We start from the raw sequence: 25,653 nt of genomic DNA on the forward strand, positions 1-25,653 counted from the left end.
CAGCAACATTTTCAAATCTCGTCAACTGTTTAAATCGAGACACTGCCAAAGTCGAACACACCTGTTGTAACATGACATTGGCTCAAAACAACCTGGCAGGAGCACTAAGAGGATATGAATAAAGATGGAAGATTTTAAATCACATTCTTCTGGCATGTCCCAAGCCAGCCAAGCATGTGCCAATCAGATGATTTCATTTTTTTTTTTAAACGGAGAAATGTTCTCACAGTGCCGCAGTTTTTACACATCTCAGCCTACAAATGTCTTTTCTCTACATAATACACGTGGACAGGAGAAAGTATTTTACCATAAAAAAAAGACAATTCAGGCTTGAAAGACTGCGGCTCTCTGCCAAGGTTAGCTGTCATGAAGTGTTGTTTCTGTGGCTTTTTGACCTTGCTGGATGGTTTGAAGCAATGGTACACTAAATTGTAATGTAAACACATCTAGAAGCATGGCCATTATAACTGCAGGTGATGTTTGGTACGACTGACCTGCCGATCTTGCACTCCCACATGGGCCGAGCAAAAGAAGCCAAAAACGAAGATATGGAAAAGCAACGAATTAGAGAGTTAGATAAGTCAAGCTCTTCCACTCTACTCTCAGGTCTTTGACATGGCCGTGGCAAAATTGCACACGTTACGTATTACATAAGCTGCTCAGTAATGCAGGGCACTGAATGAAAAATACATCAGCCTTGACTTTGAATGCACCGGCATTAGCGTGACGCCGAGAGCCTCAAGGGGGCAGGTTGAAGATGACAAACACAAACTCCTACATGCAAAAAGGACAAGAGGTTAAAGAGAGCAGCTGCAGAAAGAAACAATGATTTGTGTATTTAACGGCTGGTTTTGTTTATGCCGCAATTTCAGATTTTCTTTCAACTCATCAAGTCTCAAATAAAGGTTGAGACTGTGACCAGACTTTGAACTGAAAGCTTCATTGACATTCAAGCCAATAGACATTTTTCAATCTCACACCCAACTTCTAGAATTTTTATCAATTTTGCAAGGACATTACACAAATGTTGCAGCACTGGAAGAGAAGACAGAAAAGACAGAAAAAAGAGACAGTTCGGGGTACATTTGATTTGATTTTTTTATTTTTTACTTCATTGCTGAAGTTTTTCGGGGGGTTTTGGAATTGAAACTCTACATTTAAAAATGTTCACATTTTCACATTTCAAAAACTTGTACTTTTACTCAATTACATTTCTAATAAAAAAAACTTTTTTTAATTTAGACTGAAAGTAGAAAGCATATATATATATATATATATGTCTCATCATCATGGCATAATATTTTCAAATAAAAAACAAATAGGACAATATAATTTTTGGTAAATCTAACAAGTCTAATAACATTCTTATATTATATGATTAGTGATCATTCTGCAAACTTTAACAATTTCATATTTATATACAGTATAATTTTGTTTATATATTATATAATTAAAGTGTCAAAAAACTATAAAATCAAAACCAGTCAATTTTAGGATACAGCTATTGTACATATACATCTTACAACTTAAATAACATCTTGTTCTTTCTAGAGCCTTACATTGTGAAGACATTGTAAAAAATGACATTTAACTTGTGCTTTACACAAAAGTTGTGCATAAAAGTTTAGGTTGATTTCAGTGAGCAATTTTCAAATATAAAAACGAGTTTTACTTATGATTTTAATTTGATGTGTGTTTCCCAGACTTAAGTTGAATTTCCCATAATTTTGCACTTCATTCTAATAATAAAAAAAAAAAAAAACTGCAACAGCTTTTCAGAGACCTCCATTTTGTTCAACATCTTGGGTGCATTGTGAATGCTAAACCCAGGTGACTTTAATGTGTCTGAGCCCGCTCGAGATGTTCCTGTGGTGAAAGAGTGAGTGGTGTAAAGGAGCGCTGTTGTCTGGAAAGAGGGAGTTGAAAGTGGTGCTGAGCTGACAGGGTTTTGATGGTACTATTTCAGAAAGCTCTTTGATCCAAATGCAGCTCTTGTTTGTTTGTTTTCCATGATGAAATATCTCAGCACGGAGTCATGCAAGAATTTGGATCATTAGCATAGCGTAAACAGCCACTGCACAGGACAGCACATGGCAGAAAATAGTGATGGATTACTCCTTAATATAATCCGCTGTTTTCTTCACATCTACTAAACCGCATTCTCAAATAAGCGCCTCTCTAACCCGCCCGTCATGAAGTCTACTGAACTGTGACATTTATGGTGGCAGATTGTACATTTGTGAGAGATCATTAAGCATAATTACTAAATGTTCCTCGCTCTCAATATCACTGAGACAAACAGAGCATAATCTTACACCTTACGGTGCTGAAAATGACTTTGCGGTTTTGCGTGATTAGAAAAGAATAGAGCTGAGTTGAGGATTCGTGAGCGCGATATAAACGCCTTACGCACACGCATTCATCATTCAGTGAGGTGTGCAGGGAAAACACATTAGACCGGCCTGTATTAGCAAGCGTTGGTGAGAGTACACAAATGCTGCCCATGAGACTCAGCATTTAACAGAGGGAATACGAGGTGAGAGAAACAAATCCCATATAACCTACTGCCACGTTGATGTAGTGTCATGAGGCCGGAGGAGGAAGCCGGCGTTAATGCCCTCCGTAGTGCATTTCTATGAGTGGGTGGTGGAGTTTATGTGAGCATTCAAATGGGAAACAAAGATAGAAAGAGAGAAATTGCAACATGTATAATTCATGTCCATTTAGCCCATTGTTTGTCCTGCGCTACTTTTCCTATTTCTTTTCTCCTGCTACTCGACAGGCCTTCCTAGCGATAATAAGTCACAATAAAACACGACTACATCAAAGTAAAGAGATAAGCTTTTGTCTCCAACCCCGCAAGACACTGGGAAAAAAAAAAAAACACTTCTCACTAAATTGAACTCTCAGAGAGTGGTTCGCTTTTCTTTCTGGGGCGATAATGCAGCCGCTATTGAAGATTTCCCGAGCCACAGTCACAATGAAAATGCAAATACACCCCATGCAGAGCAGACTGGATGCCACACTATCAACAAAGAGACAGCCGCAGAATTGTGGTCCAAAAGTGTGGTTCAAATCGAACATCAGGAGGGTGATTAGAAACACACAAATCCCAACTCTGTCAGGACAAAGCACATGCTTGAAACCAAAGCAGGGGAAAATACTCGTACCTCAGGGGATGCAACCGCAACGTTAAGCCATCGGAGCGGGTGACAGACAGGAATAAGCTGGTCAGGGAGGAGCCGAAGGTGTAAATGGGGGTTTTAAACATGTTGCAGAAGGATTTGTAATAGTACACTTGCTACATGTGCTCATGACAGAACTGGGGCACAAAGGAACTTGGGTGTAAGGTTGCAATGTTTGAGATTTCTGGGGCAGACGCACTCGTGTGGGCGGGTATTAGAAACAATCTGCATGAAGGAATATATGATGAGCTGTTGCCCTGTGATGCCCTTCCTCCTTGGTGCTGATTTTCCCCTCAGCTCGGTGTCTCTCCTGGGCACCCATTGACACTCAGGAGGTCTTTCTCCTCCTCACCATCTGCTAATTCAGGGCCAGACTCTAATCACCTGCTCCAATGCACCACTCTCATTCACAAACACCAGGCAAACCGTCTGCCACCTTGCAATGTAATTACTGTCATAATCAAGAGAGCACTGCTTCCTCATAGCTTTACTCGTGTAGATGCATGCTAATGTATTAGCGACAATTAGACCTCAATCCCGCGGTCATCATGGTTAATGTTTAGATGCCCATTTCTGCACGATGAGTCATTATGTTTAGTGAATTTGTGATTAAATGCTTTTATACTCGTTTGTTTAGATCCATTATGCATATTTGCTTTAATGGTAATATCATGTGAAACTGGATTTTACTTGTTCTTTTGAAAGGAAACTATCCTGGGTTGTTCAGAAATCATCATGGAATCGATGTCAACCATGAGCACATTAACATATTTACATATCGACACCCGCTAACTAGTTAGCAACTTGGGCCCGTCCACACGGAGACGCGTTTAGCTGTATACGTTAAAATTTTGTACCGTATCAGCGTTTCGTCCAAACGGATCCGGCGTTTTGGGAGCATGAAACCGATATTTTTTGAAACCGGGTCCCAGAGTGGATAAATCTGAAAACAACACCTTTGCGTTTTCGTGTGTATAGGCAATCCGTATATTTTGTGAAACGGTGATGTCATCACACCACGTCCTGCGCGGTAAAGACTAGAAGGGATACACCTTACGGGCATTGGGCATGCACACATCAATACTGCGTCGTTTAATTACTGTATTTGCATTATTGTAAGGGTAGGTTTAGGGTTGGGGTAGGTGTAGGTGTAGGCGTTAATAAAACACATCTGGTAAGTAGCACATTTATTTATTGTTATTTTATTGTGAGATTTTGCCTCCCCTCCGACTGTTGCTGTACCCCTTCTAGCCACAACTCTTCTTCTCCGTTTTTAATGTATTTCTGTGGCAGAATTACAGCGCCACATACTGGCCTGGCCTACATCGTTTGGAGCCGTTTTCATGCTCTTGTGTGTACGCAGATATTTCTTGAAACGAGGGAAAAAAAGATCGGATAGGGAAAGCTTTGGCTTCGTGTGGACGAGGCCTTGGTCCCCCTGATGTACAGCATAACGATCTACACCAATCAATCCTAATAGAGGTCATTTACATGTCTTAAAGGTACAGCAACAAAAACAGTCAATGTAGTTTTAGGGATAGAGAGAGAGAGTAGGAGCAAGAAACCTTGACCAACATTACAGGAAAAGAAAAGAAAGGAAAAAAAACTTAACTAACCAAATACTAAATAGTAGGGGAAAAAATAAATTATCAAATTAAATAAATATAAATGAAAAATTTATTAAAATAAAAACATTTATATTATATTATATTGCTTCTGAAACAAATCTGACCAAATAATTTATATATTAAAAAAATATTACTATAAAAATATAACAAAATAATAAAAGATATATGATTACAATTTATAATATGTGGCCCATTAAAAATATTAAATATATATATAATCTATATTGTTGAATAGTCACTTGTAATACTTTCCATTTTAACAAAACTAAACTACAGAAAGAGTCTGAGCATACAAAGCTCTACATGAGAAAATAATGCCCTTTACTTTCAATTCACTATTCCTGCTTAAGGGAAATGCTTTCTTTTAGCGCCTCAGAGCTCTTGGGCAGTTACAGAGCTGTGCTTAAGTTAGAAAGCAATAGATAACTGGTGGCATAAGGCACCTAAAAGCTTCACTAACTGCACTGTAGTTATAACTCATCCTAAGCAAACTCTACCGAAGTGTGTGTCTCTCAGCTGGGCCTGAAGTCTCTCTTCAGAGACAAAGTGACTCTCTGAGCTGTTCTTCACCCTCTGAGCTTTTGGTCTCTTTACCACTGCACAGATTCTGAGAAGAGAGATCACTTTGATGATTTCACCAGGCTGGATCAGTCTCCACTAGACTCGCATATTCAATCGAGCACCAAAGACCTCGATGAGCCTGTGTGCCCCTACGACACCAGCCCATAAATATCCACGGAGCCTGTGAGAGAAAACTAATTATAATTGTTAGAGAAAGATGCAGTGATGGCAAATATATTTTCACTCATCAGGCAAACGAGGCACAAAGGGCTTGTTTGCGAGATGGCACAGACGTTTCTAACCATCATTAAGTTATTAAATTCGCCCTAGGCGGAGAGTAAACAACTTCAGATGGCTTTCATGGCCGGTCCAGCTCTCCGTCAGCCAGGCCTTTATTGGGTTATGGTGAAACTTCGACAAAGAGCTAAATGACTCCGGAGAGAGAGAGCGAAGCGGGTAGCATTAGAGAGGAGTATGCCGGGAAAAAGCAGGATGGGGAAAAAAAGATTGAAACTAAGACCAGACGCCTAAAGCACTTAAGATCGAGCAGCACTAACAAGGTTGGGATGACAATTGGACATGCAGTGTCGACTGAAATAACCTTTGATTACTTGCTGTCGCACTGGATAAAGTGGCTCATTGAGGTATAGCAGAATTGAGTTTTAGGAGACCAAACAAACACAGTGCACAATGTACATAAACCAGACATCTAATTGAGGGATAATGAGGGATGTTGCTTGACTAAATATGACTTACTTAAGCATAAGCCTGAACTTTAGGCATGAAAGGAGAATACGTTCTTTGTAGTTTGAGCTAAATGTGGTCTTGATGCATTCTCTACAGTGAAGTCTAAAGTACTTCTACTCCTCTAAAGATCTGATTTGGTAAAAACTAGAGAGCTAGTAATTGATTGTTTAGCATGTAAGACCAGGTGTATGTCTCTCCATCTCTATAATGTTGCTGTTAAAAGTAAAGTATGGGCAGAATAAAAAATAGAGCTGAAAACGTGTATTGTGCCATATTAATGTATTTACACACTTTGTTATGATGCTTACATTGCAAAGCCAATCAAAAGAAATTCAACCTCAAACTGAATGGTAAAGAAGTATCTTATGCTTTTAAAGGAACAGGCCAACATTTTGGGACTTTAGCTTATTCACCGTATCCCCCAGAGATAGATAAGTCCGTACATACCATTCTCATCTCCGTGCGTGCCATAACTCTGTGTGACGCACCCACCGCTAGCCTAGCTTAGCACAAAGACTGGAGGTAAACGGCTCCAGCTAGCCTACTGCTCAATAAGTGACAAAATAACGCCAACATAACAATGATATTACGCAGCGCCGGAAATAACATAACCAACGTGACAACCTGCTTGCACAGAGAGTGTGCTGGGGACTATTTTCAGGCGCTGCGTAATATCATTGCGCCACTGCACCCATGGTACGGCATAGTTCCTAGCCATATGGGTCTAGAAAATCACAACTTTTCATTTTCCGTCGGTCTTAGTACACAATGTAACTATACACATCACAACATGTAAGTAGGAAAATGTTGCCGTTACATGTGTCACTCATTGAGCAGTAGGCTAGCTGGAACCATTTACCTCCAGTCTTTGTGCTAAGCTAGGCTAGCGGTGGGTGCGTCAGACAGAGTTATGGCACGCACGGAAATGAGAATGGTATGTATGGACTTACCTAACTCTGGGGGATACGGTGAATAAGCTAAAGTCCCAAAAAGTCGGCGTGTTCCTTTAGGGCTGTATTTATTTGATCAAAAATACAGTAAAAGCACTAATATTGTGAAATATTTTTTACAAATGAAAATAACTCTAATCTATTTAAGTATATTTTAAAGTGTAATTTATTCCTGTGATGGCAAAGCTGCATTTTCAGCATCATTGCTCCAGTCTTCAGTGTCGCATGATCCTTCAGAAATTATTTTAATATGCTGATTTGGTGCTCAATAAACATTTCTTAATGTTGAAAACAGTGTAAAAAAATGTGTGGAAACTGTAATACATTTTTAGAACAACATTCATCAGTAATAGGAATCTTTTGTAACATTATACATGTCTGTCACTATTGATCAATTCAATAATGCACTCTTCCTGGATGAAAGTATAACGGTAGAGTACGGTAGTAATATATAATGTGGGAAGGGCAATGAAATATTTAGCTGAACTTTATCTGCACAACTATCTTTGGTTAATATTGTATTTTTATTTAACACACATTTTCTTTCTAATTTGCAGATCCCCTGCTGTACTGCCATGGACCCCCTGTTGAAGACCACAGATCCAAATGTTTTTGAGGCTGATATTTCAAGCAGTAAACAAACATGTGCAAACAACATAGCCATGTCCTAAAGCAATATAAACAGAATGCAAAAAAAAAAACTAAAACTAATTCATTCTTCTAAGTTCTTTGTAGATTCATGGTATGCTGTTATTGGTTTAAAAAGGCATTACAAATAAAGTTTACTTTTATCTTATTTTGGGAACAATTTGTTATGCAGCAGACACACTCACCCAGAACTCATTCTGGCTCTCTGTGCTCACACACATCAATACCTAAAGCATGTCTTTCAAGGGTGGATCTGAGAATGAGAAAAATGGATAAATTAAGCATGGCTCTCTTTTTACATTACAGTCTTTGAAATGGGGATTACCTGTTAATTTGATTCCAAATAAAAAAGAGCAGGTGTCATTTAAATGCTGTGTACCTTCCCAAAGCGGTAAAAAGCAGCTCTGTGTGACACTGCAGATCTCGCTTCATCCCGCTAACAGGAATTAAAATTGTCTATCATTCTGAATGACATGTGAGAACAAACCACCTGACTTGAATTTCCACCAGGGTTTGGCATCCATCTTTAGCTCTAAATGATTCCCTCCAGCGTTTCAATAATCACCAGTTCAGATCAACAGCAGGAATATTGTGTATCTAGATAAACTTTCTATACTTAACTTCATATAATGAGCAATGTCTGCTATATCATTCAAAGTCGCTTAAATTCGGCATGAAGCGGAAGTTGTGATAGTATTTTTTCCCTATATTGTGACAAATATCAGAGTTGGGAATTGATTGGATGGTTGTAGCTTGATACATCAGAGGAGAGATGTTGCTGCAAGTGGGAGGGGAAGAGATTTCGATTAAAGATTACGAGGACACTTGAATTAAAAAAAATTATGATGTACATGCATACCAAGAACTGTCCATTTTGATTTTATGGTTACATTAAAACATTCACACAATGCGGTTCACTGCATCATCTGATGAAGGAAGGAATGGAATGGAAAGAATGTATCAATCTGCGCTATTTTAGTCTTTTTTTTACTTTAAAAGCATTGGCTACTAGATAAATGTATTCGAGTACTTTAGCATTTATAAATGAAGACACCTGTATTCTGTTCAAATGCACTTTGTTCTGTTTGAACACAAGAAAACGTTTTGTGTTAAACTAGCCTTAACTCATAGGAATATGGCTATCACCTCATTAAAGATGTTATGAGTGACATCCTGTATATCAAGTATCACCTGAAGTCCTCAAGTTAACAAATTCTCAATCATATAAGGACGATATTAAATTGTATTGTGCTATCATACTACGCTACCATCCTTATATTGTGTACACCCCATTTTTCAGATCGTTTTTACATCCCAGGTTTGTAGGACAGACTGACTCACAAAGTGAAGTCTTAAAAAACTTCTTCACATGCCACATGTTTCTCTTTTATCACCCATAGGCCTGATTCCGTTTAAGATTTTAGAGGCATTTAACCGAGCCATTGACATGAATCAAAACAGACACACTGTGACTAACTGCGATATGAGACCGATCAGGGGACCCGAAAAACTGGCGCACAGCGCTCATCACTGGATGCCATGAAAAACTCCCTGTGACAGAGCCTCTTAACTTTTATGATTGTTTGGCAAAGTTGACTTCAAAGAATTGATTCTTTGGCGCTGCTTGCGGTGTGTGAGAAAGCCAGGCTAGCGTGGGGAGGGGCAGCAGGGGCTGATGGGAGTCGAGTGAAGGGAAGGGATAGAGGATGCTGGAGTGGAGAGCAGAGCCCTTTGATCTGTGTCAGCCTCGAAAAGTACAAAAGAATCAAAAGCAATGGGGAGAGCAGCATAGAAGATTGCAAACAAGGCCCGCTCGTAATTCCCCGTGAGAGTGTGCAGAGGAAAAACACGACGAGACAAGAGCACATTTCAGAAATTCTGCAGGCTGTTTGGGAATTTCTCTCAGGCCTAATGCTGAAGCAATTAGCATTGAACTACCTCCCTGAACAGACAGGAGCTAGCCAAATCCACCATGCTAACATAGTTAGTGCAACACAATTAGTGGGGGTGACCCACTCACGCCAAATTACATGATTCATTAAACTGACCAATCAGGAAGATCCATTTTCCATTTTGTAATTGGCTGTACATTTGAAGTCGGTGTTAGAGAAGCGACTTTAAAAATTAAAGAAAGGTTGGAAGGTACTTTTACACTAAACTTGAAACTATCTACTAGCTTTTAAAAGTTTGGGTTCAGTAAGATTTTTTGATGTTTTTTTTAAAGAAGTCTCTTGCCCAAGCTCACTAAGGCCACAATAATTTGAATGACAAAAAAATACAGAAAAAAACTGTAGTATTGTTTAAAATGTAATTTATTCCTGTGATGCAAAGCTGAATTTATATGATCCTTCAGAAATCATTCTAACATGATGATTTGGTGCTCAAGAAACATTTCTTATTATCATCAATATTGAAAATGGTTGTACTGCTTAATATTTTGTGGAAACTGATACATTTCAGGATTCTTTCATGAACAGAAAGTTCAAAAGAATATAATTGATGTGAAATCTTTTGTAACATTATAAATGTCTTTACTGTCACTTTTGATCAATTTAATGCACCCTTGCTGAATAAAAGTATGAATTTCTTTTCTTTTTTTACCTTTAAATGGTAATGTAGTAATGTATATAACAGGAGTCAAACATATAGTGAGAAATAACCAAATTTAACTGGTAAAAAACTGTTAAATCATTTTTTTACCCAAATAAACACATTTATATTAGAGTTTTCAGACTGTGGCCCTGTCCCAAATGGCACACTTCATGTACTATCAGTCTTGTGAACTTACAATGGCTGCTGCGTGCGCGTGTCCGTTAAGACCATGAGACCGTAAAATGTCCCATTTGTCATTTTAGGTTTCAGAAGGGTGTTCCGGAGCGCCCCCTTTGCGGTCATTATGCGCCCTCGATGCGCACTTTTGCTGAGCCTCACTGGTGCGAGCTCCACAGCAGATTTCTTCCAGTCAAAGCAGCGTTACGACACAAAAGTGCAAACTCAGAGGAGGACCACGAGTGTTTAGGGTGCCATTTGGGACGGGGCCTGTGTGCATGAAATAGCAATGTAGCAATGTAGGTTTTTCGGTCTCAAGAAGGTGGATATAAGGTGGATATATATATAGTCTCATATTTTCTTTCAGCTGCATTCCAAAACTCTCACTGCAGCAGCAGTGTTTATTCCTGCGTTGTAAATGTATTTAAATTCATGATATTTTTCATAATCTCATTTTCAACAGAGAAGTGAACTGCGCCGGCTCTCTTGCGAGATGTGAATCAAACTGATGCTCTCCGTGTTCCGTGTTATTGGCTGTTCGCTGCACATGAGACACTTTCAGGTGCAGGTGCTTCAGAGTTAATCACAAACTCTGGATCAAACCCTGAGTCAACAGAGAACGTTTATACAGAACATTGTAAGCCTGTTGAACCTGATCTAAACCTGGTTGGAGTTGGATTTCTGCAAGTGTCCGAATTGCTCCTATGATGCCTTTTTAACATGGAACCAAAACAGTGCAACTGATGATGCAATCAACAAACAATTCACTGTTACCTAAATGTCTTCCGACGCCACAAATGCCTTTCTAAATCTCTTAATTTCTTTATCATTGCCAATCTAACATAAAAGAACAACTTCCCTTGCACTTCAAGATCTCAGATCATACACTAGTGTGTATCTGACCAGAATAGCACTGCAAAACCACACAAGCAGCTTAAGGTGCTGTCACATTTACTGCTGTTTAACAATTTTTGGTGTCAAACAAAAATCCAGTCATTTCAATATGAATACATGCAATTGTGAATTTCGCGTAAGGGTGGCGAAAGATTTCCCCATGTAGATTTTGCAATGGGTTAAAGTTAGTCATGCGGATTCGCTACATAGACCAACAGAAAGTTGATTGGTTTGACAGTAGCTTGTGCATGAGAAGTGCTGCATAAATCGTGACACTACTGACAATAGACAATGGACCTTTTTTGCTTATGAAATTGTACTAATGTGACCACATCTTTACACACTCTAATTCATGAGCATTACTAATTTGGTCACAACTCACTGTGACAACCTATGAAAAAATCTTTGCAAACAGAAATTCCACGACGTTTCATGAATCAGTCCCAGAGTTCATTGTGTTGTTGTAGAAACTCACCTTGAAAGAGGGCAGCATTCTGAATTATGAGAACTTTGAGCTGAGCGCTGGCGGCCTGGAGACTTGACTCCATATTCTGTTTGGCAATGAGCAGGTAGCGCTCCTCCATTTTGCGGGAACAGCAGGTCAGGCCTTTCGGCTGGCACACTTGCAGATCTGAGCCTGTAGAAAAGGAGAGAGACACAATATTTGTTTGGTGATTGTCCTGCATCCTCAATAAACAAACTACAAATAGTCCAAAATGCAGCTGCTAGAGTTCTCACTAGGTCAAAAAAATATGATCATATAACAGTAATTTTTTCATCTCTACACAGGTTACCTACTAAGTTCCCTATCAATTATAAAGTATTGCTACTGACCTATAAGGCCCTAAATGGTTTAGCTCTTGTGTAACCAATCTTCTTTCGCCCTACAATCCATCATCCATCTCTTTAAGGTCACAAAACTCTGGGCTTCTGGTAGTACCTATATGATATCAAAGTCTACTAAAGGAGGTAGAGCGTTTTCGCATTTGGCTCCTAAACTCTGGAATAGCCTTCCTGATAATGTTCGGGGCTCAGTTACACTTTCACAGTTTGAATTTAGATTAAAGACGCATCTCTTCAGCCAAGCATTCACATAATGCATATCACAACCTTGTACTACATTTATATCAGATCAAATGCACATGATTATCCTTCACTCTCAGAAAATAAAATACATAATTGTACCTTTATGGGTACAATGGCTTGTCACTGGGGCTGTACCCTTAAGGGTACATTTTTGTACCTCTAAGTCAGGGGTAGGCAAGTTCGGTCCTAGAGCTGATGTCCTGCAGAGTTTAGCTCCAACCCTACTAAGCCACCACAGTATAAAACTCATGGCTCCAAGAGTCCCAGCATGCATTGCAGCATTAAGTATGTCACCATTGTTGAGATTCATATGCTGATACTTGATATCTGTGTGCTTCTAAACTTTTTTTCCCCTAGAATGTATTTAAAAATCAAAATTCAGAATGCCTGATCTGTGGCAAGAAAGTATTGTTGGTGAATATTATTTATTAATAGTTTTAGTCAGTGATGAGTTCAGTCAAAACATTTTCTTCATGACAATTTTTGTTTATGGCTTCTTTTGATTTGAACAGATTATGTGTTTTGTTAACACTGTAACAAAAACCACAAACTCACACAAAAAACCAAGAGTCAAACTGCCCAACTAAAGTGAAGTGACGTGTGGCCAAGTATGGTGACCCATACTTGGAATTTGTGCTCTGCATTTAACCCATCCAAGTGCACACACACAGTAGTGAACACACACACACACCCGGAGCAGTGGGCAGCCATATTGCTGCGGCGCCCGGGGAGCAGTTGGGGGTTCGGTGCCTTGCTCAAGGGTCTCACCTCAGTTGTGGTATTGAGGGTGGATGAGGGCGTTGGTTATTTACTCCCCCCACCGACAATTCCTGCCGGACCTGAAACTCGAACCCGCAACCTTCCGGTTACAAGTCCGACTCTCTAACCATTAGGCCACGACTGCCCCTTAGGAAGTCACTTAAATCTTCAGCGTTGGAGTCAAATTCTGCAGGACAGCGACTCTCTAGGATCGAACTTGCCTGCCAATGGTTTAATTGTACCCTAAGGACCAATTGTGTACCTTTAAAGGTACAGTTATACGTTTTGTTCCCCAAGGAACAAAATTGTACCTCCACTGTACCTTTTTTTCTGAGAGTGTTGCTTAATGATATGAACCGCAACTATGCTAATTATTTTCCATATGCTTTTCTGTTTTATTATGCCCATCCCGAGGTAACTAGATAGTATGTCAGCTCCAGTTTGGACCCAGCCTCTTACGAGGACTTCAGATGCCCCAACACTTATGAAGAAATTACTCAAGAGGACTCCAACTCCAACGAGGACCTCAGATGAAGCAAACGCTGAATCAACATGCACCTATGCTAAATTCTCTCCAAATCATTTAGTTAACAACATGTATTCATTACTTCAATGAGCTCATGGTTTCTGCCTTAAATTAATACATTGTTAGCTAACTGTGTGATTTGAACATGTACATTTCTGAAATACATTACTTGGACAGTCAGCTCTGAAAACAGATCCATCTAAATTGTAATGTAGACACGTGCATTTTCTGTAAAACTGCTTTGAAATTATATGTATGTGAAAGCGCTTCACAAATTAATGTGAATTTAAATGATTTGAATAAGAGGGCACATTGTTTACATTACCTATGCAAATCTCAAAGAATGCAACAAAATTAATACCTGCAACCTAATTGAAACATGTTATTTGATTACTGTGCATTGCATTTCATCTGGCCTTATGCCAAACTGATTAGCAGAGAACAAACACTCATTAAAGGAAAACAACATAATCAGGGAGAACATCATAGTAAAGGCGGTCCTTAGGAGACTACTACTATGCAAAACTTGTCCATTTAACATCTGAAGTAGTGAAATTGCCCATGTGGATTAGATGAAAAAGACAACGCAGTGACAGGAATGTCTTGGTTAGAGGGATGACGAGAATGAAGAGGTGATTTGTTGACACCTGTTATACCGGAATCCAGGTTTGAAGGTTATCTATCAAAGAGCCATAAAAAGCCATTGGATTTGCTGGGAGAGAAAAGCCTATTGAGAAATACATTCTCTGGAAGAAGGTTCTTCAGTTTTTGGCTCACATATGAATAATGATCTAAAAATATGAATGCCCTGTGGGAAAGGAAAGAGAGAAATGCTATCTGATCTCTGTTGAATCAAACATCAAGGATACAGAAAATAAAAATGACCAATGCCTGATTAAGTCCCCCGTGTGTTAAAGTCTAGGAGGATTTAATATATATTTTCTGTGAATTGGACATGACCTAAATCTTACAGAAGTTCATTTTCATTCATTTATTTATTAGCACTTTTCATAAATTAGCATAAAACATCAATTCTCCTCACATTGTAAATGTTACTTTGTGAATTGCAAATGATTTCCCACTGAAGTAGAAAAAAACAACAACATACAATACTCACGTCTCCTCTTGCAGGACTTCCAAACATTGAATTACTAGTGAATAACACATGTAAAGGATTGTTTTGTGGACATTGCATTGTGAGATTCCGGTCAAACAGACCTCTCTGCATGTGAACCAGGACTAGGAAACAGCTACTGTGAAAACCAGTGAAATTATTGCAAATGTTTTCCCTGGGGCTTTCGGATCCACATTTGTAAATGTGGCCAATTATCTTGCGATTACACATGCAATGAGAGAACTAACACTCTTGCAAAGCTTCAGCCCTTTCAAATTTTGATTTCCATTATTATTGTGAAAGAGCATCCTACATGCAACTTTGTTCTCAGTCACTCTTTGTCATCCCATGCATCTTAGAGCGGTGCTTTTAAACCAGAGCTAAATGAAGTGTGTAAGTATGGCGTGTGTGTGTGTGTGTGTATCAGCTACCTGAGGGGGTGGAGGTGGCACTAGGTTGATTGATAGTGCTGTAAACAAACTTCAGAGGAGTCCCAATGCTCCAGTTCACACAGACATAGAAGATGATGATGGGGTAGGAGAAAAGGAGGGCATAACACAATCTGGGCAGAGACGAAAGTGTCACTGCTCTGTTTAAGAGAGGCTTTTTGCTGCACTTTGGAACACTGTCTATTATTGTGGAGCATCAGACTAAAAGGGAATAAACAATATAAAACAGAATAAACATTCATAGTCTGATGCTCTCAGATCGCACACTTCCTCATGGAGGGGACCTCAAGAACATGTTCTCCAGTGAACAACAACAGATAGAGCTGAAAATGGTGGTAAGGACTACTTAATGTACCTGCATTCAGATTCAGTCAGGTTTATAGTCATTATTAGGGTTCGGCACAGAGAACTGGTTTCTTTTTTACAACAATACTGGAGCCAAATGATTTTTATGACATTCAGTTCTGTTAACGGCTCTCACACTTACAATATTCGTCTGATATGGAACATTGAACTGAAATACTCTTCACTCAGTAATTGCTATTCAGAGTGAAACATACAGCACATCAAGTCCGATTCTGACGCTAATAGCTGCGTCCGAAATCACATACTGTATAGTATGTATGTACTCAGGGCTCGACATTAACGCTTGTCCGGGACAAGTGGATTTTTTGAAGGGGCAAGTGAAAAACAATTATACTTGCCCGACGGACAAGTAACGTTATCCTGGTTAAAACGTCAAAACAAAAAATAACTAGGGAATCACCAAAGTGCAATAATGATTCTGCATTCAGTTAATGTAAGTGGCGATCGATAGTGGATAATAATATAAAACGAACTGACGTTAACAAGGTTGAGCTGTTGAGGCTCGCGCAGCCTCTCGAGGAGAAAATCGAAAACAAATGAGCGCCGCTCACACACAGAAACTCAGTTAACATACACAGTTAAAATTGAGCAGTTTTTATATTTATAACATTTGATACAGTTAAGCAACATTACACTAACAAGAGTGTTGTTTTCCTGAATACCATCATGACTGAAAATAACACTGATTTCATACGCCAGTTCCATAAACAATTTAACATTAAGTCACTTACATTTTAGAAGCAATATGGACTGTTTTTGTTCTATTTCAGCTGCGAAAATAGTTCCAAACAAATCACAGCAGAACCGTAACGCATCTCACAGCAACAGTGTGTGTTACTGAATGATTCAGCGTTTTAATGAATCGGTTGAATCAAAGATTCAATGGCCTATTCGTAAACGACCGCCAAATTCTTGAATGATTCAGCCATTTCACTGAATCGACTCAATGACTCGCTCATTAAGACGGTCACATGCTGCCACCCACTGGTGGTTAAGTTTCATCTTTCCAACATTTCTTATTTGTATATTCAAAAATATTTAAAATAATCGCATAACATGCATAATCAGCATCGCATAATGCAGTAGTCATTTTTCAGTGTAAATTATTTAATTTGATTGGTAACAGCCTATAGTGTCTAATTCTAATTTAATTTATTGATCAAATTTAAGAATATAAAAGGAAAGCCGAAGCATACCCTATATTTCATAAAATTATGGAAAAATGCCCTTTATAAAAAGGTACAAATATGACAAATATGCATATTTAAATATGTCAAAGCTGATTAAACACTGGTGAGAATATTGCTTCAGTATAGATTATATTTACAAAAAAAATCCGGACAAGCAAATGTTTTACTCGGACAAGTGAATGACAGATTTACTTGTCCGAAGGACAAGCGTGTGAACCGGCTTAATGTCGAGCCCTGGTACTACATTTGGTTTGAAACTTACTTTGTAACCATTAAAAAGGTACGTTCTGTATATTATGAATGTGTGTATTATGAATTCAATTTACATATTACATTAACCATGTTGTCACTGTCTTGTGTCCTACGGCGTCAGCTGAGTTGCTAACACGGGGTCCTTGGAAGGGCAGGTGTGTCTCACAAACCGAAAGTTTCTGACTCTTCTGTTCAGACAGGGGAGCCCCAAATTTAGTATTATTTTCTCTCTTATACATGGTATTTTTATTTCTTATGTTGTGATTATTCTATCAATATTTTAATACCTTTTCTATGTAAAGCACTTACCATTGTGTATGAAATGTGCTATATAAATAAACTTGCCTTGCCTTGCCTTGCTTCACTGCCATTCACAAATCATCTCCCGCAGGAGGCCTCATGGGATAGTAAAGTGTTCATTAGATGCGCACTTCAGAATCTCGTCAAAATGTAGTAGGTAATTCAGGAACTTTTTGCCTACTGTTTTACAGATACTGTAAAATAAATGTAGGTAGCACATCTTGACAGGGAAATAATAACTCTTCAAAATGTGGTTTGTGAGGCTGAAGCTTTACGTGTGAGGCTTTACTAAGCTCCAAACCATAACCCTACCTTTAAAACCATATAAATATTATCAAAAACATATTTAGGCCTGCATGCTGTATACTTGAGGGGATAGTTCCCTAAAAAATTAAAATTATGTTATCATTATTGACCCTCATGTTATTATAAACCTGTTTGACTTCCTGGCAACACTTTATTTCGATGGTCCACTTTATACATTCTACTAACTATAACTCTCATAAAATAACATTACTTTACCACTACTACTATTACTTATTTCATTTTAGGGACAAAAATGGGTTTGGAATGTCATGAGGGTGAGTGAGTAATAACTAAAAAACAATTGGGTAAATTATCCCTAAAATGAAGGCTTGTGAGACCTAAATCAGTGTTACTGAGTGGTTGTTATGAAAAAATACACAATATGAATTTTGTCAGTGGTGTTTTATACAAAATAAAGGACTGAATGATAGATTGTACCAAATTTTTGTTCTTTGTTGTTGCACATTTTCAATATTTATGAAAATGATCCCAGCATTTGGCAACAGATTTGCATGTCTGCTCTCCAAATATTTTTTCCTCAAATTTAAAAGAATTAAGAGGAATTATTTTCCCACATTACGATTCCCATCCCTAGTCGGTACTGAAATATTTCTGAAAGAAGTATCACATATTAAATTGGCACTCTTTGCCAGTTCATCACCAAAAATGAGAATGCAAATTCAACAAGAAGTCTTAAAAATGTACTCTACAAGTTTGTTGATTGAAATAACTTAATAGACCATGGAAGAGATTAAAACGCAGGAGATTTAAGTGCTGCCAAATTTTAAATCCCATATGAAAATGTGAAGACAAAATGTCAAAGAAGTCGCCTTAGGGGAAAGAAAAAAATGCTGATCTACTAAGCACACAGCGCATGTTAGGAATGGGTAAATAAACCCATTAATATCATGATATCAAAAACCAACAACGGTATGAAAAAAACCCCACACTTTCTGATCACACATCAGCAGTACACCAATACGGATATGAAACGAGAAATGATGGGCAAACCTGCCATATCGTGTAGACGACACCTTTCATATGCACAATGACAGGCTTAATATCCAAAATCAATACTTGCAAAGGACCGGCGACAGATACGATCGAGCTAATTTCAGATTCCAAGGCAAATTTATTAAGCTGTCAATAGTGTAGCGAGTAGAGGGGAGGGAAGAGGGGAGAAGGGGAGAGAGCTGGCAGAGGAGAGCAGGTATGAAAGGAGAAAGAACTTCGATAGATTTAGTAATTATCTTCAACAAAACAGACAATTTCATCAGCACGTCTGCTGTTTGCAGATGATAAATGTACTTTATTAGAGAAGTTGCGAGCTGTCAGGGAAAAGTGAAGGACTTTACAGGAGGGAGATTGCTCCCAGCAGAGAAGCATAAACAAATATTACATCACAGTCTCTAACTAAAGACTGCTCATAAATACGGCTGATTAGATTGTTTGTCTTCTGAAAATGGAACAGAAAACATTTGTTTGAAAAGAACAAATCTAGATGCCTCGGTCTGCAGAAGAAATATTCTGCTTTGAGAATGTGACCATTTAGACCTCATTTGTTTGTCATGTGCTACAGCAGTAGTTCTCGACCTTTACAGACCCTATAGGACCAGATTTACAGATTTACTCACTAATTCAATCAAGGTTAATAATAAATAAGTAAATGTGGCCAATTATCTTGCGATTACACATGCAAATCAAATGTGCAAGATAAAGAAAAATCTTTTAAAAGGTATCTATGTACAAAAAATTCAGTAAAATATCCAAAAACCACTAGGCCAATGTTATTTATTTTGTTCAGTTGAGTACTTACAATATCCCAAATGTTTCCAACTATTTGTAAATTGTTAGAAATTGCTGTTTTTAACCAAGGAACGGGACGTGTGAGGGAGTCGCCTGTCGATTGCATCATATCTGCGTTACCCTCTGTTTTATTTTGCAGAAACGCTTTACTCTCACTGCAGTGTGCAACAAGTGTCATGCCAGCCACCGAGCGAACGCACAGAGTAACGTCATAACATAATTTTCAAACACACTCAGATGCATCTAATATCATAAACAGAGCTGCATTACCTCATACTCATGACCGGAAAAGCGGAAGTGGTGCCGGCGACTTTGGCATAATAAAAGTCCCACTGCTCGCGAGGCATGTTGTCTTCATCTCTCATTAACAATCGCTGCTGCTGCCTTGCTCAGCTCCACAACACTCTGTCCTGCTCTGGTTCATACTACAGTAACGTTAATAGTCGCATCCATGAACATGATTTCTGCCCGAGTCCTATCCCCATTCTTTTCCACCGGCTGTGAGGTGAAGACCACATGTCCCAAGATTCTGCGCTCAAACTTGGTGTCATCAAACTACGCCTTTGTTTTGAACAGGCGACCTCTAGTGGACAGAAAAGTTAAAGGGTTAGTACACCCAAAAATGGAAATTCTGTCATTAATTACCGTTAAACTTACACCCGTAAGACCTTTGTTCATCTTCGGAACACAAATTAAGATATTTTTGTTGAAATCCGATGGCTCAGAAAGGCCTCCATTGGCAGCAACGAAATGTACACTCACAAGACCCATAAAAGGTAAAGACGTCGTTACAAAGTCCATCTCACTGCAGCGGTTCTACAATAATTTGATGAAGAATTTGAGAATAGTTTTTGTGCAAAAAAAAAAAATCTAAATAACTTTATTCCAGAAGTTTCTGTCTTCTGTCTAGGCCTTTGACGTGAACTCACACAGCACTACGACGCATGCGCGAGAGCTCTTGGTCTTACGGGTTTTGAAGAACATGAGGGCGAGTAATTTCCATTTTTGGGTGAACTATACCTTTAAGTAAAGTAATAACATATTTTACATACACCTTGAAAACATGATCTTAATCATGATTTGAAATAAGTAAAGTATTTTTCACAAATATCATAATTTATAAATATCATAAGGTTTTTTTTTATGACATTTTAAAATCTGCACAAATATCATTAACTACAAAACTCATAAAACATTTGAACTAATGTCATTTTAAAACCTGTTTATGTCGGTCAAATTATCAGATATTTTAAGAGCTTCATTGACCTTTTTCTAAAACATAAAAGACTATTACTTACAAAGGACCGCTGATAGATACAATCAAGCATTTCATTTTTTTAATTAAACTTTTTCAATCATTATGATATCAGGACAGTTGTATCACCCTGATATTTTTTACTTTATATTCCCCAAAAATATCAAAAAAATAATTTTAAAACAGAAACATGTTAATTATAAAAGATATATATTCAATTCACAGTATGCATTAAATACATTTTTATATTTTCTTTAATAAATTATTGGCTCCACAAAAAATGAGAATCATGTCATTGCACCCAGGACATTAACTAACACTGCTTTTGTATTATAAATCTTTACCACTGACCCTTTGGAGAATCTTCAGGGACCCTTGGCTGAACACCGTTTCTGACGTCTCTGATCTGGCTTCTACCATATATGAGTCATGACATACTCACTTCCTTCCTTAACAACTAAAATTTCTAGAAATTCCTGAATCCACCCTCCCTCCTGCAGCTTTGCCCAAAGGCCTCCGGCATGCAAGTATCCCTGTCGGAGCCCAGATGAAAAAGAAGGCTCCGACAGAGGCTTGGTGAGTGCTATGTACACATTTCAGCCTCATGCTCTTCCTTAACAAGCCTGAAGACACAGAGCGCAGCCAGATGAATGCATAAGAGCGATCTTAAGAACCATTTATAAAGCTATCAGCATGCAAGTTTAATGGGGGCTGTGGGGAAAACATGCTGTGTTAAAATACAGAAAAATGTTAAAAGGATGTTATTAGATGCATGAATTATAGAGCAACGACAGGGATTATGACGTTTCTTTTTAGACTTGCTTCAAAGACATCAATATGTGTGCACAATTAAAAAAAGTGAAAAGTCAACGGGCTGATGAAAGTATACGAAGTATATGATTATGAATTGGGCTCCTCTGCCAGGGAGGCAGAAGAGTTAATGGACTAAACCAAAGCCGTCTGTTGTCTTACAGTGCCATTGGAAATATTTAATGAAAGAAAGTACCTCAGACTTCCTCAGCATGGAGCACACGAGGGAAAGATTCAGTTTGGGAAAGATAAAGTAAATAACAGTATCCTAAAATCCTTCGGCTCGCACAAACATATTGTGTTCCTCGGTTACAATCAGTTCAGGAAAATCCAAGAAATGTGGTTCAATGGAAAGTCTGACCATAGTCATTAGTATAAACTTTCATGGCTTGTGGGCATGTGATCCCTCACCTTCAACTTTAAATGGACTGCCAGAGACATTGACCTAAGCCATTATCTCATAATTACAGAAACTGTGTGGGCATTTATCAAAATATGAAGGTACTTCGCTGCCCCAGGCATTGTCTACTGCCCCTTGACACTATACTAAGCTCTCTTAAAGGGATAGTTTACCCAAAAATGAATATTCTGCAATAATTCCTCACCCTCATGTCGTTCCAAAGCCTTAAGACTTTCGTTCATCTTAGGAACACAAACAAAGATCTTTTTGATTGAAATCTGGGAGACAGCTACGCAACTGACACTTTGACGCTTCAAAATATTCATAAAGAATGAACCTCATTGGTTCTTGTTGAAGCTCATATGTGCTGTGTAACACACGAGAATGAACCTCATTGGTTCTTGTGGAAGCTCATACGTGCTGTGCAACACACGAGAATGAACCTCATTGGTTCTTGTGGAAGCTCAAATGTGCTGTGCAACACACGAGAATGAACCTCGTTGGTTCTTGTGGAAGATCATAAGTGCTGCATAACACACGAGAATGAACCTCATTGGTTCTTGTGGAAGCTCAAATGTGCTGCATAACACACGAGAATGAACCTCATTGGTTCTTGTGGAAGCTCATACGTGCTGTGTAACACACGAGAATGAACCTCGTTGGTTCTTGTGGAAGCTCAAATGTGCTGCGCAACACACGAGAATGAACCTCATTGGTTCTTGTGGAAGATCATATGTGCTGTGTAACACACGAGAATGAACCTCGTTGGTTCTTGTGGAAGCTCAAATGTGCTGCGCAACACACTAGATGAAGCTCATTGGTTCTTGTGGAAGCTCAAATGTGCTGCGTAACATACGAGAATGAACCTCACTGGTTCTTGTGGAAGATCATATGTGCTGCATAACACACGAGAATGAACCTCATTGGTTCTTGTGGAAGATCATATGTGCTGCATAACACACGAGAATGAACCTCATTGGTTCTTGTGGAAGATCATATGCGCTGCGTAACACACGAGAATGAACCTCATTGGTTCTTGTGGAAGATCATATGCGCTGCGTAACACACGAGAATGAACCTCATTGGTTCTTGTGGAAGATCATATGTGCTGCGTAACACACGAGAATGAACCTCATTGGTTCTTGTGGAAGATCATATGTGCTGCGTAACACACGAGAATGAACCTCGTTGGTTCTTGTGGAAGCTCAAATGCGCTGCGTAACACACGAGAATGAACCTTACTGGTTCTTGTGGAAGATCATATGTGCTGCATAACACACGAGAATGAACCTCATTGGTTCTTGTGGAAGATCATATGCGCTGCGTAACACACGAGAATTAACCTCATTGGTTCTTGTGGAAGATTATATGTGCTGCGTAACACACGAGAATGAACCTCATTGGTTCTTGTGGAAGCTCAAATGCGCTGCGTAACACACGAGAATGAACCTTACTGGTTCTTGTGGAAGATCATATGTGCTGCATAACACACGAGAATGAACCTCATTGGTTCTTGTGGAAGATCATATGCGCTGCGTAACACACGAGAATTAACCTCATTGGTTCTTGTGGAAGATTATATGTGCTGCGTAACACACGAGAATGAACCTCGTTGGTTCTTGTGGAAGCTCAAATGTGCTGCGCAACACACGAGAATGAACCTCGTTGGTTCTTGAGGAAGATCATAAGTGCTGCATAACACGCGAGAATGAACCTCATTGGTTCTTGTGGAAGCTCAAATGTGCTGCATAACACACGAGAATGAACCTCATTGGTTCTTGTGGAAGCTCATACGTGCTGCGCAACACACAAGAATGATCTTGTGGAAGCTCAAATGTGCTGCGTAACACACGAGAATGAACCTCATTGGTTCTTGTGGAAGCTCAAACATGCTGCATAACACACGAGAATGACCCTCATTGGTTCTTGTGGAAGGGTTCTAGTGGAAGCTCAAACACGCTGCATAACACAAGAATGAACCTCATTGGTTCTAGAGGAAGCTCAAATGTGCTGCATAACACACGAGATGAATGACCCTCATTGGTTCTTGTGGAAGGGTTCTAGTGGAAGCTCAAACACGCTGCATAACACACAAGAATGAACCTCAATGGTTCTTGTGGAAGGGTTCTAGTGGAAGCTCAAACATGCTGCATAACACACGAGAATGAACCTCATTGGTTCTTGTGGAAGGGTTCTAGTGGAAGCTCAAACACGCTGCATAACACACAAGAATGAACCTCAATGGTTCTTGTGGAAGGGTTCTAGTGGAAGCTCAAACATGCTGCATAACACACGAGAATGAACCTCATTGGTTCTTGTGGAAGATCAAATGTGCTGCGTAACACACGAGAATGAACCTCATTGGTTCTGGAAGGGTTCTAGTGGAAGCTCAAACATGCTGCATAACACATGAGAATGAACCTCATTGGTTCTTGTGGAAGGGTTCTAGTGGAAGCTCAAATGTGCTGCGCAACACACGAGAATGAACCTCATTGGTTCTTGTGGAAGGGTTCTAGTGGAAGCTCAAATGTGCTGCGCAACACACGAGAATGAACCTCTTTGGTTCTTGTGTAAGATCATATGTGCTGCGTAACACACGAGAATGAACCTCATTGGTTCTTGTGGAAGCTCAAACATGCTGCATAACACACGAGATCAATGACCCTCATTGGTTCTTGTGGAAGGGTTCTAGTGGAAGCTCAAACATGCTGCATAACACACGAGAATTAACCTCATTGGTTCTTGTGGAAGGGTTCTAGAGGAAGCTCAAATGTGCTGTGCAACACACGAGCGTGAACCTCATTGGTTCTTGTGGAAGATCATATATGCTGCGTAACACACGAGAATGAACCTCATTGGTTCTTGTGGCAGATCATATGTGCTGCATAACACGAGAATGAACCTCATTGGTTCTTGTGGAAGATCATATGTGCTGCGCAACACACGAGAATGAACCTCATTGGTTCTTGTGGAAGGGTTCTAGTGGAAGCTCAAATGTGCTGCGCAACACACGAGAATGAACCTCGTTGGTTCTTGTGGAAGCTTATACATGCTATGTAATACATAAGAATGAACCTCATTGGTTCTCGCACATGAAGAGAACATGCTTGAGCTTCCGTTTAACACAACTGATGTATAAGTTGATAAATGTTTATATGTGCATAAAAGCCTAAATTCAATCTGTTCATCATAAAAAGCAATCAAGTCTCAAGACTAAACCACTCAATTCATATGGATTAGTTTTATGATCTCTTTATGAACTTTTTGAAGCATCAAAATGATAGTTGCGTAGCTGTCAATGGAGGGACAAAAAGCTTTCAGGTTACATCAAAAAGATTTTCCTTTGTGTTCCGAAGATGAATGAAAGTCTTGCGGGTTTGGAACGACATGAGGGTGAGTAATTAATGACAGAATTTTCATTTTTGGGTAAACTATCCCTTGAAAAACTTCACACACTACCGCGTACATTTTTTTTTTTTTAGGTACTACGTTAAAATACTACTAAACATAAAATTCTGCATAATCAATCAATCAGTAAATAAAGGTTTAATAATTATTCTACATAAAATATATACATTAAATCATTAAAAAATAATACTGTAATAATAATAATAATAATAATATATTTAAACCAATAATAAATGTTTGCATT

The 25,653-nt window shown here is 38.8% G+C and overlaps 1 protein-coding gene across 1 annotated transcript in view; it reads right to left on the reverse strand.

The window, feature by feature from the left end:
• The window catches only part of LOC307140016 (glypican-3-like), a gene marked incomplete at both ends in the record, with an annotated part of 118,601 nt that extends 102,898 nt beyond the window's left edge, over nt 1-15,703 (reverse strand). The window contains 3 exons of the mRNA XM_079839258.1: nt 11,858-12,019; nt 15,299-15,429; nt 15,672-15,703. Of these exons, the coding sequence (XP_079695384.1) occupies nt 11,858-12,019; nt 15,299-15,429; nt 15,672-15,703 (325 nt within the window). The remainder of the gene's footprint in view (nt 1-11,857; nt 12,020-15,298; nt 15,430-15,671) is intronic.
• Between the last annotated feature and the right edge of the window lie 9,950 nt (nt 15,704-25,653).

Source organism: Gobio gobio, assembly GCF_949357685.1.
Source record: "Gobio gobio genome assembly, chromosome: 16".
Lineage (NCBI taxonomy): Eukaryota > Metazoa > Chordata > Actinopteri > Cypriniformes > Gobionidae > Gobio > Gobio gobio.